The 17,188-nt window shown below is 37.4% G+C and overlaps 1 protein-coding gene across 1 annotated transcript; it reads right to left on the reverse strand.

Moving 5' to 3' along the window:
- Positions 1 to 1,388: 1,388 nt before the first annotated feature.
- Positions 1,389 to 16,937, reverse strand: ITGB1 (integrin, beta 1 (fibronectin receptor, beta polypeptide, antigen CD29 includes MDF2, MSK12)). The gene is made up of 14 exons (XM_010136123.1): positions 16,879 to 16,937; positions 16,577 to 16,662; positions 14,806 to 15,028; positions 12,725 to 12,895; positions 12,251 to 12,489; positions 10,782 to 10,937; positions 9,703 to 9,798; positions 8,698 to 8,787; positions 7,838 to 7,978; positions 7,488 to 7,690; positions 6,174 to 6,412; positions 4,679 to 4,901; positions 3,195 to 3,427; positions 1,389 to 1,633 (listed from the first exon to the last, which is right to left on the reverse strand). The coding sequence occupies exons 3-14, from the start codon at positions 14,951 to 14,953 to the stop codon at positions 1,389 to 1,391; spliced, it is 2,184 nt and encodes a 727-aa protein (XP_010134425.1). The 5' UTR covers positions 14,954 to 15,028; positions 16,577 to 16,662; positions 16,879 to 16,937.
- Positions 16,938 to 17,188: the final 251 nt, after the last annotated feature.

Raw genomic sequence — 17,188 nt, forward strand, 5'->3', positions numbered from 1 at the left:
TGCATATCACACTTGAAATACAGGCTAGTTCTGTAGTAGGTTAATAAGCCAAAGCAGTTAAAAAAAAAAGAAAAATCTGTAAGGCTGATTGTTCCCAGAATTATTCTAATAAAACCAGTGATATTTATAGGCTGGGATATCTGAGGAGTATCTACACTAGTTTTGCAAACATATCAACTTCAAGCACATCGACTGCTGATTTGAGGAAACAGAAGACAAACCCTCCCCTGAACGCTGTGTCTCTCCACAATCCTAACAGCTTTTCTATTATATATCCACACATTTATCCACACCACCCCCTGCCAAAAAAAAAAAAAAACCCAACAAACCAAAAACCCACAAAAACAGTTGTAGAACACTTTAAGCCTATACTGGCAGTATTAGTAAGTAAGCAATCTTGCTATCAAAACAAGTTAAAAATTTTCAAGCTAAGTTCTTTAAAAACCCAGAATCAAAGCAGCAGTAGATAAACAGAGCAAGACTCAAACCGTGATTAATTGCCTGTGACACACAGTGAGTTTGAAGTGACATGCAAAGGGAAGAAAAAGGAAGAAAATGAAAGAAGATACAAACTGAGACTTAGAGACCAGCTTTACGTCCATAGTTTGGATTCTTGAAATTGTTAATAGGGCTCTTGTATATTGGATTTTCTTGCTGAAGTAAAAGAAACGGTCAGTGTCGAATAATTCAACAGGAAAAAAAGAAAAGTAACATTTTCAGCTATCACCGAAAGTGATCATGCTTTATATAAAGAAAAGTGTTAGTAATATTTATTTTCCAGCATAGAATTAATTTATTTTTTGAATAAAAACAAGACTTCCTAGGACATTTTTTTGAAGTAATTCTCTTATAAAGCATACATGGGTGTTGCCTTCTACAGAACTGTAGCGAAGGGTTTTTGATTAGCACTTCCCTAGAATTTTCCAGGGGCAGTGACCCGACAGATCACAGCCTTGTTTTCATTGCATACTCTTCTGTTGACAAGGGGCTGGGAAGATTTCAATGAATCAGTGCCAGCAACTATTTCGTGAATAGTCATTGAAATCATCCAACTAAAACTGTAAGCGTATTTATATCTTTCATAAGCATAAGATTTTCTCCTTAGTTTTACACAAAAGTGACTCTCATCTTCTAATAAACGTTGTGAAGTAGAATGGCAAAGCTGAACTATTCTCTCACCATCACATTTATCCTCTGAAACTTTATTTCAACTTCAATTTCTGCTTGCTTTTCTAAACTAGGAGGTGCTTCTCGAAGGGGGTTGGGTTTTTTTAATAGGGACCTTTTTTTTTTCTTTGCTAATGGTAACACTTCACATGTTTTAAAGTAAGTTTAAAATTTTTCTTTTTCTTTCTGTTCCCCCATAGGCCAAAAGGAATCCAAAACATTTAAGGCACGTGAACAAAAATCTTGTCTTCTTCCTCAACTACTGTAGCTTTTATACAGATAAAAGCCTCTTGACTTACCGTATCCCATTTGGCATTCATCTTCTCCTTTTCAAATTTAGCAAATTCTCTTCTGTCGTGAATGATCATTAGTAGTTTCCAAATCAATAATAATGCAAGTCCAATAAGAACGATTCCTGCAACCACACCAGCTACTATGGGAATGATGTCAGGGCCGCTGGGGCATTCTAAGGAGCAAAGCGACGGAAGCACGATTTTACAAAATGGTAGAAGTAACATATATCCAGATGCTTTTAAAATTTTACGTTGAACTGAAGCCAGTATCTTGAATATCAGGGATATACCAATACTATTTTCTTTTCAAATAATGGAAGTTTTGGAATGTGTACATCTATCATGGTTTAAACCCAGCTGGCAACTAAGCACTACACAGCTGCTGTCTCTCCTACCCCTGGAGCTGAGAGAATGAACAGGGGTTAAGAGAAGGAGAGTTTCCTTGAAACAACACAGAGAAAGGAAACAAAAATGAAGTGGGTGATACACAAGGCTAAGCCCAGCCACACTGAGCCACCACCAGTAGGCTCCTTACATGTACTGGCCTAGGCACCAGTATGATACTGAGTATCCGATTGGCTGGTTCCATCCCTGTTGTGAAAATTAACCCTATCCTAGTCAAACCCGGGACTGTAATTCCAGCTTATTTTTATCCTTCTAATTTGTGTTTAATCTTAGCAATAGAACAAATCATGTTCTGATGATAAAGTCTACACACTGCTAATCCCTGCAACTACTCAGCTAGAGCATTAGAGTAAAGTAACTAGCAACTGTATTTTAAACTTGCAACAGCTCTAAGTCAAAGGTGGTGCTGGAGAGGTAAACCAGGTAGAGTACAAATGCTGGTTAGCAAGACAGTCCCCCCACACTATCAACAGTGTTACAGAAAAAGGGTGTTCCTTGGTTTACCTCAGGTGGCTGTTACTATTAGTAGCTAATATAGACAGAAGTAATAACTGCTTCTCAGACAGGGCTTTGGTTTTGGAGGTTTTTTTTTTTAGGGCGTTTCCTCACCTTATGAATTGATTTCTGCTGAACTAATTTTTTTTCAAAAAATACATCTTTGGATAAAAATCTCATGTACTTTCAAAATAAGTGAATTGCGTTGAAAAGAGTAATACAGACACAAAATTATTAAAGGTGACTGACAAAGAAATAATAATCTTCCCAAATAAACCCCAACTCTTCTACTAACAGAAGTCTCAGTAATCACAAACTGGACAAGGGTTTCTGCAGAACTCAATGCACAGACTGAAGGAGTCAGGATGCTTCCCAACCTGAACCACTCCCAGCATGAAATAATTCAAGCACTTTGCAGCACAGTACACAATTTTGTGGGTTTTTTTTTTTTTTTGTACCACAAGCCCAGCCAAAAAATTTTATCAAAATTTAGATATCTAGGACTTGCTACAGGACAGGTAAAAGAAGCCTGTACAGTATCTCAAGTGGAAACATCAAATGCTTTAACAAATATATGTATCTAAGTGACTTCTTGTTTGTAAAAAACAAAACCTGTTTCTGCAGCCTAAAGGTTTGAAAAAAACTAGATTTAGAGAGACTTACAGTTTTCTAAACCCACTCAAGTTCCAGACATCCACAGCTCTCAGAGAACAGGTACCAATTCCCAAATGCATTTAACTCAATGCAAACCAACCAGAGCTACTCTGCAGTACACAACAACTGCAGGAATTAACCACAGATACAAAGGGAGAGTAGGCAACACCATGTTCATACCTGGGGTCTCGACCACGTGGACATTGGCTTCACCATTTGCGTTGACAGAATACGTGAAGTAGAACCAACAGTCATCAACATCCTTCTCTTTGCAATGAGACAATGGATCAGGCTGTCCAGGCTGTGGCAGCTTGTCTCGACTTTCTACCTGTGTCATATTGAAATGCATACATTCCTGAGAGCATGTTTCCTTCTTTTCTCCCTTATTGAAAGCTCTGCATTGAACACAGTCCCTGTGGAAGTACAAATCAGAATCATGCTTTTTAATAGGTTTACGGAAGGTTTCTAGCAGTAAATCTAAAGAAACATATCAGAGAAAGAGTGGAAAAAATCCAAGGAAACAAACCCTTTTGCCACAAAGGCTGGAAAAAAATAAAGCAAGACACTTTTTTCTGTTTGTTTTTTGTTTGTTTTAACAAGCCAGAACATTTATATACTTTGTGATTAACAAAAGCCCTCTTTAACAAATTCCCCTTTCCCTGGATGACCCGCGAGCTTCAAAGACATAAAAAACGCCCAAAACTCTCTATAAGGAAAGAGAGCTAAAGCTGTTGCAACACCTACTCCTAGGAAATGAATAATCTCAGAGAAGACAGTGTAGGAACAGAATACTTACACTGAAACAGTATCTAAGAGACAGGTTAAAAAGAACAAACTGAGTGTCAAGCTTGGATGCTATACGATATACCAAACATACTATATTTAGTATCTATACTGTATACTTCACTATACTATATATTCTGTACTAAACACTGAGAGAAAACCTTAAAGTCAGCTGCACAAAGCCAGGAGTCAGCCCAGCCAGCAATCACAGCTTATTTCAAAGCTTCCATGCAGAAAATGCTTGGTTTCTAAAAACTGGGATTTCCAAAGGCAGGGATGCAAATTTCACCGGCCCACACGGATCTAGGTTTGGTTTTTTGACTGTCAGGATAGTTTGACTTTTTCAATAGTATTTTGGAATAAAAGGTTTAAGCAAAAAGCTTGGCTGACATTTTAACTGTTCTGGAAATTGCACAGTTTACATATACCTTTGTTACATTAATTTCAAAAGATCAAGACGAGGGGACTTTACAGCCTGTCACATTACAATTGTGTGCTCCCTCCAGCTCTGAGGTTGGCTCTTGATATATACAAGAAACAGGGGAAAGCTGTAACCTGCCCAAGTCAATCTGAATGGTTAAAACTGATTTGACATAACATTTGCATTTCTACACCTAATAAAAAACAGCAGGGAAAGAATTCGAGAAATAATTTGCCAACCTGGAAGCCATCAAAATACTGAATTAATAACGTTTTGTTTGTAATTATTGATTCTCACCCCACCACTCTGACTGTCTAAAGGGATGATATGATGCAATATCCCTACATTTCAGGGTAGAACAAACCACAGTATCAAAAAGTTTTGTTTTCAGAATTCTGCACATGTAAATAACACAAACTCAAATGCATAGAAGCTGGGACTTGGTTTTCTAGGTACATACTTGTGCTCTGCACAGACACCAAGGCAAGTCTGACACATTTCACATGTGGGGCCTTGGAATTTGGGATCTGTACAGTTACAGGTGCCACATTCACAGGTTCCTCTTCCATTGCAAATCTGCCCATTAGACGCCATACATGGAAAAGTATCCAAAGAACAATCGCACGCGCTGCCAGTGAAGTTGGGGAAACACTCGCACACTCTGCATTTGCAGATACCGTTTCCTGTGCATTGAAAAGATATTTCAGTGAAATTAAGTCTAATATAAGAAACTACTTACAGGTGCTTCTCCTCGTTTCCCATTCTTACATTTGGATTTCCTTTCATAAACTAAGTGACAAGACCAGGTAAAGCTGATCAAGAACAGTATAATGCGGAGGCCGTATCTCCTGGGTGGAGAGCATTACAGCCCTGCTTTGGTTCACAGTTTCATATGTACATAGATGCACTGATCACTCCTGTCTTCATACCTATCACTGTTCAAATTTATAAAGCAAGATCTAAAAAGATGATGAATGCACCAACTTAGACCTCCCAACACAGAAAAATGACACACCTTGGCTCCCTAGAACACTACCATTCAGTTGCCATACTTCTGACCTCACCCACCCACCTAAACTTTATGCTCTCCACACTCCCTACACAGGAAACAAGATACAGGTGATCTGGATGAAATGAAAACATCTTTGGCTACACCCCTCCTTCTCCATTAAGAACAAAGTGTTTAAGTCAATACTTATCTGTCACCATGTATTCTGGACCACCACCACTGCCCCTATCCTTTGTGGAGCTGGTGAGCAATAATGTATTCTGAGCAAACCAGACAGATAAGGTGTTCTTATAACTCAGTTAAAGCTTAGCAGTTTCTCTGTTTTATTTTGGTATCACAGTGAAGACTGAGGTAGCAGTTATGCTCCTACCGAGTGCAAAGCAGCCCAGAGACGTTATAGGACAAAATAATTTAGACACTAGCTGCTGTAGGACATTCTAATTTTTTCTGGATCTTGCACATTCTAATCTTCACTTACCTTTCAGATAATCTCAAGATAGCATCTCACTGGTATCTCATCAAGCACCAAGTCAAGCACTCACTATTACAAGTAAGCTGATGTCATTACCTCTTTTTATTGACGCAGTGGTTACACTGAGCCAGTATAACATTATAACCTCAGGACAGCTGTCTCAGCATTCTTTACTATAATAGCTGAGGATAATTCTGTAATAAACAGCAGAAGTCAAGTTCACTTTACATCATTCTTGGAGCTGTGATTGATTAAGGAAGGTGAAATGTGTATTAACACCCTATATGTTCATGGCCAGAGAGCCGTTTTATTAACAGACAGAGTTTTCAATCACTAAACCTGCAGATATTCTCATCCCTGTTATCAATGGCTACAATCTTTAAGCTAAGTATCACTACTCTACAGGGTCAAGTTGACAGATTTGTAAACTGCTGGCCAGTTTTGTCTGCAGAAGACACTGAAGTAGTTTCTCACCTCCACAAATCAAACCATTTGATCGATCACAGTTGAAGTTATCACATTCACAATATTTCCCAGAATACACTTCATTGGTGTTTTCTCTTTTCTTGCACACACATTGTCCACAGATGCATTCTCCATTGTTACTGCATATTTCTGTACTGTTCTCTCTCCTGCAATAGGCATCCATATCCTCACTATTTACTTCATCCGTACTACATTCACATAGTCTTCCAATACGTCCTTCATTACACCTGCAAGATAAAAATGCAATTGCAAACGTAAACAAAGTCACTCAATGAGAGGACTGCAGAAAACAGCACACAGTGCAGGATTAGAAGTGACTATTCTCAAGGGGTATTCCAAGTGAAACTTCAGATGAGATTGCCAGCTGACATCTACGTAGCTATTGTTGAAGCAGCTGGAGCAAATGGGACTAAGTTGCTCCTGTGCTGATTACTTGTTCCAGGTGAGAAACTGTGTATCACCACCTCTAAGTAAATTTCCACATAATCACTATTAATCCCTCTCTCATGTGACAGAACGCTATTTTTAAGTAACAGTGACGATTCACTGTAACTGCTGTCATCTTTCAATGAAAGGATTTCCCACGAACAGCAATTAGGCAGGAGAGCAGATGATGTGCAGAGCTGCTGAGCTGTGGCCTTCAGGGATCAGTGCTTCTCATTATCAAGGTTAAAATATTGATGAACAAACAGAGGTTGTTCTTGTTCCCAGCAGTGACTGACAAACTGTTGTGGGTCCAAGACAATGGTTCAGTCTGGAAACTGCTGCTGTTGCAAAAGCAAAAGGCTGTTCCTACCCACAAATGTGCTCTCCCTCAACTGAAGCCATGGGAACAGCAGTGACAGAGATACCAAGTGTAAGAAGTCTTCCTACACGAAGATGGGAAAATATGTTTTCCTTGTTTAAAAGGAACATCAAAAACTGACTGCAAAATGGAGCAATGGACCATAAATACTGGATACAAAGCACCTTAATTCCTCAACTTACAGAATACTAAGCAGTTAGGGGGCCACACCTCAGTCTTTCAAACACCCCATCTTTCAAATTACCAACAACTTCACCAGGCAGATGGTAGGTAGTCCCTCCTGCGCTAGAAGTCCTTTAAAGTACTGACTCGAGGCCAAATCTGAATCCTGACTTGTACACTACTGCCAACCTAATGATCAATACTATCAATTCCAACATAAGGATTATTTCCAGAGGCAAGAAAAATTAGTCAAACCAAGTAAATCCTGATTAGGGAAAAAGAGGTCTGACTTGTATGTCGCTTTTGCAGAATAAACAAGATGTCTATTTATTTACCTGCATGCACCACATTCAAATGTTCCATTTCCTTCATGACAGGCCGGACTATTAGGTTCTCCTTCACTTTGACACTGACATTCACAGATGAACTGGAGATTAATTTCCACTTCCTCAGTGAATCCCAGTGGTTTAATTTTAATTGTTTCATTTTGTCCTTTCTTTGGACATTCATTAGCTGTTACATTAATCTCAAATCTAACCTGCAAAGAAAAATAAATGGGGTGCCACATTAGTAAAAGGAGTTTTGCCTGCTCTATTAAAAAACCCAAACTGAGTGTTGTAGACTGAGTGTTGTAGACTTTAAACAAATTCTGTATTTTAGCAGCAGCACATCTACTGTAAATTACCTCATCTCCAATTGAAATGTTAGAACATTTCCTTCCATCTTCTTGTGTGTCATTCACTCCATTCTTGCAGAAAGACTTATAACTGATGGTCACTCCTTTTGGCAGCTTAGTGTTTTCCAGGATAACCTCTGAAGAAAGGGACTAAACCAACAGTTATTAGCTGACTTTGAATTGAGTCAAATAAGCATTTTGCTGAAGTAAAAACATTATCCAACTATGCAAAGTCTAAGTGCCAATCTCACAGGCACACTGGCGTTAAGAAACACCAGCTCAGGGCTGCCCACGGCCATGCTGTGGTGACTGACCCCTTCTCATGGCTGAGCCCTGTTATGGGAGATCAGGGCAGGTCTCCACAGACACTGGAGACACTTGTTTGTCCCGTGTAGCCCAAAGGAGAAATGGAGCTCATTTACACTACAGAGCTATGAAGAAAACACTTTGGGGCCAAACTTAGAAGTCCCTGAGGCTGATATAAACAGTTTGTTTGGGGTCAAGAGGTTGCAAAATGGCCTGTTACCTTCCATGTGGAAGGAAGGCGAGAACTGAAGGTGCTGAAGAAACGGTGTGGGTTTTGGTTGTGGATTTTCTTTTTTCAAAGGGAAATATGGATGGTAACTTTTTCTTTGTAATGTTTTAAGTGGTTTTAAGAGAGTATCTTTCTAGTCATCTAACCTCTTACTACCACAGTGTCTGAATGTTTAATGTGGTTTTACTGCAATGGCTGTGAATCTATAGTTTAGTATAATAACTTCCTACTTTGTAGAAAAAATAAAAATCCCACTTGGAGTATCTGCCTGAAAGCCTCATAACAACTTAGAAGCAAGTAAAATTAATACAACCCAAATAAAATCTGAACTTACATTGTATGCATCAATGATCAGCTGAATCACATTGCTGGAGTTTGACGACAATGTTCCCACTGCTGATTTTGGTATCAGATTTTTCAATTCCTTTCAGTATTACAGAAGTAGAAGGAAAATTTCAGTCTTGCTATCAAACAAAGTGTAACTCCTACTACAAATATCTGTATGGTAATACAATGCTTTAGGGGATTAACTAGTCAAGATCAAGTACTTAAAAAAAGGCTACAGTGGTTTCAGTGATTATCATGATTTTTGAGGTTATACTCAGCACTACTAATGTAAACAAACATCCCGCCTTTTCTTCTCCTTTGCATTTTCATCTTAATTTGGTAACAGAATACTTAGACCACACCTCTTGTACAAGTTGACCACGTACAATGTCTTCAAGATCTTAAAGAACTATACTTCTAGTGCATTAAAGATAGGCACATAAAAGACGATTTCCAACAAAAAAGAAAAAAAACACCTTACAATTTGAATATAGTTTAAAAACCGCCCCAAAACTACCTTGTTAGGTTAAAACAAGTTAAAATATGTCTCTCCCTTGTCATTTCTTATTTCACAATCAGATCCAGCAGTTTAGTTAATTTTAAACATCAGGAATCTAAATAGACCACAAAGGACAAAATATGTTCTTTCGTAAGTGTGACTCTTGATTCAGTGTCCACACCCCACTTTGCTATTTTGCTGTTAAAATCTTGACAAAAATTAGTACTGCAAATATGTTCTCCACTCCCCCATACCTATAAAGCATGAAGAGGGACAAGAAGGAGGTGCACTTTCTCCTTAGAAATTACAGACACTTTCAGTATCTATTTGAACAAGTAAAAAAGGGTTAATATTAAAAACATAAGTACCAAAATATTACTTCCACTATCACTTCCCTAATTATTTTAATTTCAAATCAGGCAGTTTGAATGATTTCAGAGCAAGTCTGAGTCAGTCTTACTGCTTGAGATGGAAAAAGTACCAAGACCAGAAATACTTGTTATTTATCTTTACCTTATAAACTGCCTGAAACTCTTCAGTAACAGCAAAGATTGTCTGAATATTGTTCTCACTAAGCTTCTGTACCAGATGAGCAATAGAGGGATAATCCTACAAAAAAAAAAATCAAGCATAAAATGCAATTCAAATTTGGGACACATTGCTAGGAAACATCAGAAAGACTCTGGCAACATAAATACAAATCAGCTTTAGAAACATATATAAGCCTTCTAACTACCTAGCTTATGTCACAGTTCTAAGGCAAATCAACCTCCGAAAACACACGCACACACTGAAATGTTCCATACATGCTCCACGAGAGCGCTGGTTTTTCACAATAACATTATCATATTCCCTCCCATTTAAAGTCTCCAGGTTAAATCTTTAATCTCAGTGTTCTCAGAAAATTACCTTCAGTACTTTTTCATATGACTTATCTGTTACTACCTTTTGCACTGTTTCATAAAGAAAAGATTAAATAAAATTGAGTTCATTTTAGGTGTTTATCAAACAATATTCACTGAACACTAGGAGTTTATGAACACGCAAACTTTGTAAAGCTTACTGTGTTTACCCCACACAGTAAATGTTTTTCTTTCCTCCTTCTGTCTCATCTACCGATAAACTATGAAGGCAATGTTATGAAGTATACTTTTACCATAAACTTTGCAACATAATGTTTCAAGCAGTTTTAAAAAAAAAAAATGGCCAAGAAGCTCTCTATTTTACAGTATTTTTTACACTAGTAAACTACTTTGGAACACAAAGACTAGTGAAATGATAAAATAATGGAACGGAGCCAACACAATTTGCCAGTGGACACATAGGATTATTAATTATTAAAAAGGTTAAAATTTAACACCACAAATCATAGTGTGCAAGTTGCTGTTTCTTGAAATTTTCGAATTAAGACTGGATTAATTTTTGCACATCTGCTTTAGTTAAGCTAAAGTCACTTGATCTAATACAGAGGTAAATGGGTAAAGTTCACAAGATGTAATGGTCTTCAACTGTACCAGATGACTTAAAGAGATTTTTTTGAGCTTAAGCATCACAAAATATTAATTTCTCTAGAATACAATGTAAAGACTTACGTAATAGTGGCTCATTGTATACATATTATCTTCCAGATGACATTTCCCATCATTTGGTAAAACAATTCCACCAAGTTTACCATCTCCTGCAAAGTGAAATCCAGCATCTGTGGAAAACACTAATAGTCTTGTAACATTTCTCCAGCCAATTTGCTCCTTGGGAAACAAACAAATGGATTTTTGGTATTTTACACCTTTGTATTTTACAGCATTGACTAACACTTGAGAGATAAATGCATGAAAAGGTAGAGAGGAGAAGCCACACTGTATCAGTGTCACCCTGGAAATGATATAATTCACTTAAATCTTAAAAGCACTTTCATTTAATTAAATGTCTGCTCCAAAACATTTGCTACAAGTTTTTTCACCAAAGGCAAGACATATTCTTTTTGAGATGTACTTTGGACTGTTCAGTTCTCACTGGAGTATCCAAAGAGCAACTAGGTTTTAGAAATTGGTCACGTCAGTCCACCTCTTTAATGCCAAGTTCACTTCTGTCACCACCATGCAGCCTGAGCAGAGAGTGACGTTAGTGTGTAGAGCACTGCTGCAATCTTAAATTGGAACATTACAGCTTGCCCAGAGTCTGAAGAATCATCAGGCTTTGCCAGTCTAGTCCAGATTTGTACTCAGCAAAGTGCTTGCCAGAGGACTGCCCTTCTTTACTGTCCACAAGCATCAACTGCAGGGCCTATTTCTGTAACCTGCCCTTTGCTAATTTTTTTTTTTAAATTCTTCCATTGAGTTGAAGCCCCAGTTAATTTAAGGAGGGAACACCATATAAAAGTCTCACATAAATACCAGTTACCACCAAAAATAAAAAACAACAAAAAACCTAGAAGGCTTAAGTAACACTGTGCTTTTAAAATAAGACTTCAGATTGTCTCAGAAAATCCTGACTCTACCGATCAACGGCAAAAAATAATACGGTAACAAAGCAATAAACTTGGATATCAGGTTTTTGGGAGTCCCTGTTGTACAGGTACAGAGGATGGTCTGTCAGACTACGAAAACATCAAAAGAAGAATGCAATGATCTAGATCAGACCTTCAAACATCAATAAAAGTCAGGTTTCCATCTACTTCTGTGTGAGAAGTTACAATGCACCCAACTGTTCTGAAACAACTACAAGCAGCATACAAAGCTTTGAAAAATAATTTTAGAGTAGTTGCTCACTCAGGATTTCATACACTTTTGAGCGGAATTTAACTCTTCTTTTACAGCAAATTTTAAAAACTGTCTTTGGAACACATCTCTCTGCTGTGAACGTGACCTGTGATGGGCACTGTCACATTTACTGGTTTCACTCACTCACTAGAGGGCTCTGCAGAAGCAAGCACATGCAGCCTGCCTAGTCTGTCTTGTCTTGCTTGCATGACGTGTTCAAATGTCAGACACTATAAAACACTGAGGCTCTATTCAAACAATTTCATCTTATAGAGCAGTAAAGAAAACAAATACACACTTACCCCACAAACTGCAACCTGCATTATTGCATCAAATCCACCTTCAGGAGAATCTAAATTCCCAGAAATGTGCTGTTTACCTACAAGTTCATTGAATTTATTCCCTTCACTGGTAAGGCTGAGCACATTTTTATAGCTAAATGGACTTGTACAGTTCTGGTCACCAGTACAAGGATTTCTGAGTTTGGCTGGTGTTGTACTTATATAAGGCATCACAGTTTTCTCCACAAAAGAGCCAAAGCCTAAGACAGAGCAATAAAAACGCCGTAAGTTGAAGAACGGAAGTCTCATTTATATTACAATGGAATGCAAATGCATTATAGCTGAATTGACATCAGAAATAGTTCTCATATTTGTTTACACTCCACTTTCTCCATCAACAAGTACTCATACGTTCCTCAACAAATTCTATGTAATCATGTGAAAAACATCAGGAAGTAAACTTTTTTTTTTTTAGAATAGGCAAATCTTTCTTACCAATTCGGAAGTCTGAAGTTATTTTTTCCATTTCTAACATCAGAGCTGTCCCGAGACTTTTCACATTCTCCAAATCATCTTTCATAGAATAGGAGAGGTCCATAAGATAGTAAAGGTCAATTGGATAGTCTTCAGCTCTCTTAAATTTTAATGAAAATGTTTGGGGTTCCCCTGTTTCATAGATTAAACAACAAATAGAAACCATCAGAAATTCCACAACTGCACTGGGAAGAAAAATGCCTTTTTAAGGAAAGGCTTTGAAAATCTGACTGAGGATTTGAAGTAGAGGTGAGTGATTTTTTCTCCTGTTAATTGAAATGCTTAACATAAAATCACAATGAAAAAAATTTCAAGTACTTCTTTCAAATGCTGACTTACATTTCCAAGGATTTTACCTCCCCACAGAAAATTCAAGCCTGCTAAAACCCAAGCTGCTCCCGTTTCAAATCTTTATGCTTGCAGTAATTTGAACAAGGTTCCTGTAAGACCTAATGCAGTATTTGCATCCAAGATGACTCCAAAATTTCTCAGGGTTTAGTTTAAAACCCTCCAACGTTTAAATAGTTTTATAAAAAAAGAAACATTCCACCCAGAACTGATTTAAGTTAATTTGCATCAAATGCAGACTGAGAGCACAGAAATGGCAGTGAGGTAACAGCAAGTTACTAGTTGTTGCAATTGTAATCCCAGACCCTGAATTTTGCCAACTGAAGCATGTAGCCTCACTCTGACATTGAAAGACGCAGAATTACCAACCTCACCCCTGGAAAGTGGGAGAGTATTCTGTCTATTACATACAAAATAAGAAATAGTTTTTCCTTCACCCCCTTGAGTCACTGAAGTTAAATGGCGATATTGCTATGGCTTAGGTCTGGTTAATACATAATTAGCAAACATTTGCTTAATATGAGCAAAATTAACAAACTAGGGAAATCATTTGAAGGACCATGAATATGGTTCATGCAGCTGTGCATCATGGCTTTAAAAAAAATCCTGCAAAAAAACCCCACCCAAAACCCAATAACCAATACCTAAAAGCTTTAGACTTTCCTTAGCTGCTGTTTAAAGGTGCCTGCACAGAAAGCAAGTATCCTCCTCTGCAAACACACAGTCCCTCAGAGAGCTTATGACCAGGAGGGGTATTAACACAGGGTAATAATCTTTTGAGTAATTAGGTTCTGGTTGCCCAGGTCCCTTGTATGTTCTGATGAAGAAACTTGTGTCAATAAAGGAACAATAATTTGGTTTGAAGCAGACAGAGAGGTCTCCTTAGAAATAAACAGGGGCAATAACAAAATGGCAAAATAACTTTCATTTCTTTCCTCTCCTCACCATGCTAAGCTTCTTCAGACCATCTTACATTTATTAAGGCCATCACCACCAAGCAGCTGACCCTGACTACAGGCTCTTATTCCAAGTAAATACAAGGTAGCTGTTGAATGTGTTGCAGTACCTAGGAACGCTCCTTAAGGACAATTTCCACTATGCCCAAGTTCACCCCCTCCCCCCCATTTGAATGAAATAGAAGTTCTCTTTAGGGGCTGGAAATGACGCACAGCTACTTTGTTCTCATTACTGTAGTTCTGTGTCCACATCTTTAGCCTCTGGAAAGTGTTTTATGTAGCAATCCAAAAATCTTGCTGCATAACTAACAAAGCCATTCAGTTCAGACACGTAGACTTTAGGCAATGACAATACTTCAAGGAAAAGGAAATGCTCTCATAATTTCTCTAAGTTTTTGCTCACTCCTCCACTTTCATTCTAAGAAGCCACGTTGTAAAATCCAACCTCAAAATATCAAAACCAAAACAATTTAACCTTGCTGATATATGTATCAATCCTCGCTGTATCTATTCTCTAAGTTCTACTGAGAAGTGATAATATCTAACCTTTCATAAAAATCAAACAGTATTTGCAGTACATAAACATCTGGGAGCGACCTGAATGGCCCTGCTATCGTTCAAGTTATCTGAAAAACAATAATTTCTGTAACAAAATGGTTACACATTCAAAACAAAAAATGCAGATGTGGTGGCAGAAAAAAAAAAATCATGCAAAGACTAGAATGAAACTGTCCTTACCGACTCTTAGTTTCAGTACTAGTTTTTGTGGCTGGATCTGTGTAATGTCCTGTGGATCTAGCTTCTCTGCAGCACCTATCTTACGATTCGTTACTTCTCTATCTTCAAGCACCTGTTTGCTACCTCTGGGATTTTCAATATCTTCCATAGGACAGCCTTTACTTTTCAGTGCTGCCAAGTCATCACATCGGGCAGATGTTGGTTCTCCTTCTTGCAAAAAGTCCTAGAAAACACAGGCAAGAGTGTATCAAGTCTACAGCTATCTGCAATTTTTTATACTCTAGCCATGGTATCACTTTTTACAATGACTTCCACCCTTTTTTTTTAATAAAGTTCAGTAACAAAATACACAGTCCTGAAATGTTAAATTATCCTAAATACATCACTGACTACTATTTAGTCCAGGAGTCTGCTCCTGCTTATACTTACCTGCGTATAAGATATAAACAAGATGAAAGAAAAAAAATATGCCCAATGTCACCTCTGACAGGAGCAGGACATCCTTTTAAATCAGCTACTCTAGAAGTGACAGCACGTGGAAAAAGCTCTCATATTCATGGAGCTGTCAATAACACGAACTTATTTGTACAGTCTGCTTGGCAACTACCCTGCCTTTTAACTACTTTTTTGTTGTTGTTGTTTGAAAGGATTTAATTAAAGATTGAGCAAGTGTACCTTGGTACTCCAAAACAAAATAATGGCAATATGCTGAAGGAGCAGGGGAAAGACAGATGACAACTCTTACTTTTTGATTGAATTTCCCAAAAATAAGATACATAGGCAAAACCAATCCTTTGTTCTGAACAACAAATCATCACTACCTCTAACTTAAAAAAATCTCTAACACCACATATAAATAAATAAGGCTTCTAATTGAGAAACCTGGCAATTCTGATCCCCCCTGCCCCTGCCTGCCCACTGCCCCCATATAAATAAATAAATCTTAAAGTTTGTCAGTTCTTGATGACTAGGACCTACAACAGAACTGACAGCTCAAGACCAAATTTAAAAGTTAGCCAGTTTAATTAAATGTTTAAAGTTTATATGCTGGTTTGAGGGATAGTAAGCAGGTACTATATGGAAATATACATACATTATCATACTCTATCAAGAAACAGACAAATTTGCCAGTTTGCAATAACAAACCGAAGAAGAACTGTGGAACATTTTATTCTGTTTTTAACTGGAAGAAGACACTTCAGTATGTACTGGCTAAGTCATACAATTTAAGATTATCTTACGTTTTGTACATCCTGAATTTTATTTTTAATTACATACGCAAGAATACTGTTACATACTGAAACAAACCACCCACCCACACAAACCAATCTTCCCTCCCTCAAATCGACAACCATCACCAAATAAAAATTTTAACATTTTCCTTTTACAAAAGAAAACCTTCAATTACTTCCCCTGCTCCACCTATGTCTGTCTAAAATTACCTCTTACTCTAATGTCACGGGAAGAATATAGTCAAGCGTACCCAGACAGATTCCATGCTGGAATGACTTTAAATAACTATGAGACAGCCTGTAGGGTCTGTATGCACTTAAGATTTCGAAAAGGAGAAGCAAACACATTGTGAAAAGCAATTATACTCATCAGGAAAATTATACTATCTGAATTTTTAAGTACAAATAAATATCAAATTGAAGAGCTACAGGAAAGTATTATTAATAAAAATTGACATTTCTGTACATCTAAAGTATTTCAAATATTTTGAAACCGAGGGGGAAAAAACAAACCATAAAAAGAATTTTGCAACACTTACTGTTTTTTTACACCAGCCACAATTTGGTCCTGCTTGTATACATTCGCCACATGATTTTGCATTAGCTTTTATGCAGTCACTTCCACCTAGCAAAGAACACTATCAGTCACTTCATTTATAACAAGGTGCTAACAACAACAGAATTTCACCTGTTTCCTTGTGTCTTTGTACATGTAAGTTCTAACACTGACATTGCCATTAGCACTTGTCAAGCAATGCTGTATTTATTTACATAAATAACTGCTAAATATGTATTGTTTTAAAGCAACATTGAACAACTGCAATGAAATCAAGTGACTTACCTTGCTGAGCAAATCCATTTTGAATCAAGCAACACAGGAGGCCAGCCCACAAGAGCAATTTTAAATTAGTCTGAAATGCACAAAAAAAAAAGAGACTAAATTGTATGTATTGTAACAAGCAAAAAAAAAAGTTACATTAAACTGCAGACACGTATCTGTTTCAGGAGACAAGGAACATGGAGCAGATGCAAATCAAATTATCTTAGCTGTACCAGAAGGACAGTTTTGCTCTGCTACAACAGTATTTGTGGGATAAACTGTATTTACAAGACATCAAACAGGATAGCTTCCTAAATTATTTTGAAATACT

Source organism: Buceros rhinoceros, unplaced genomic scaffold (genome assembly GCF_000710305.1).
Source record: "Buceros rhinoceros silvestris isolate BGI_N320 unplaced genomic scaffold, ASM71030v1 scaffold3900, whole genome shotgun sequence".
Classification (NCBI taxonomy): Eukaryota; Metazoa; Chordata; class Aves; order Bucerotiformes; family Bucerotidae; genus Buceros; species Buceros rhinoceros.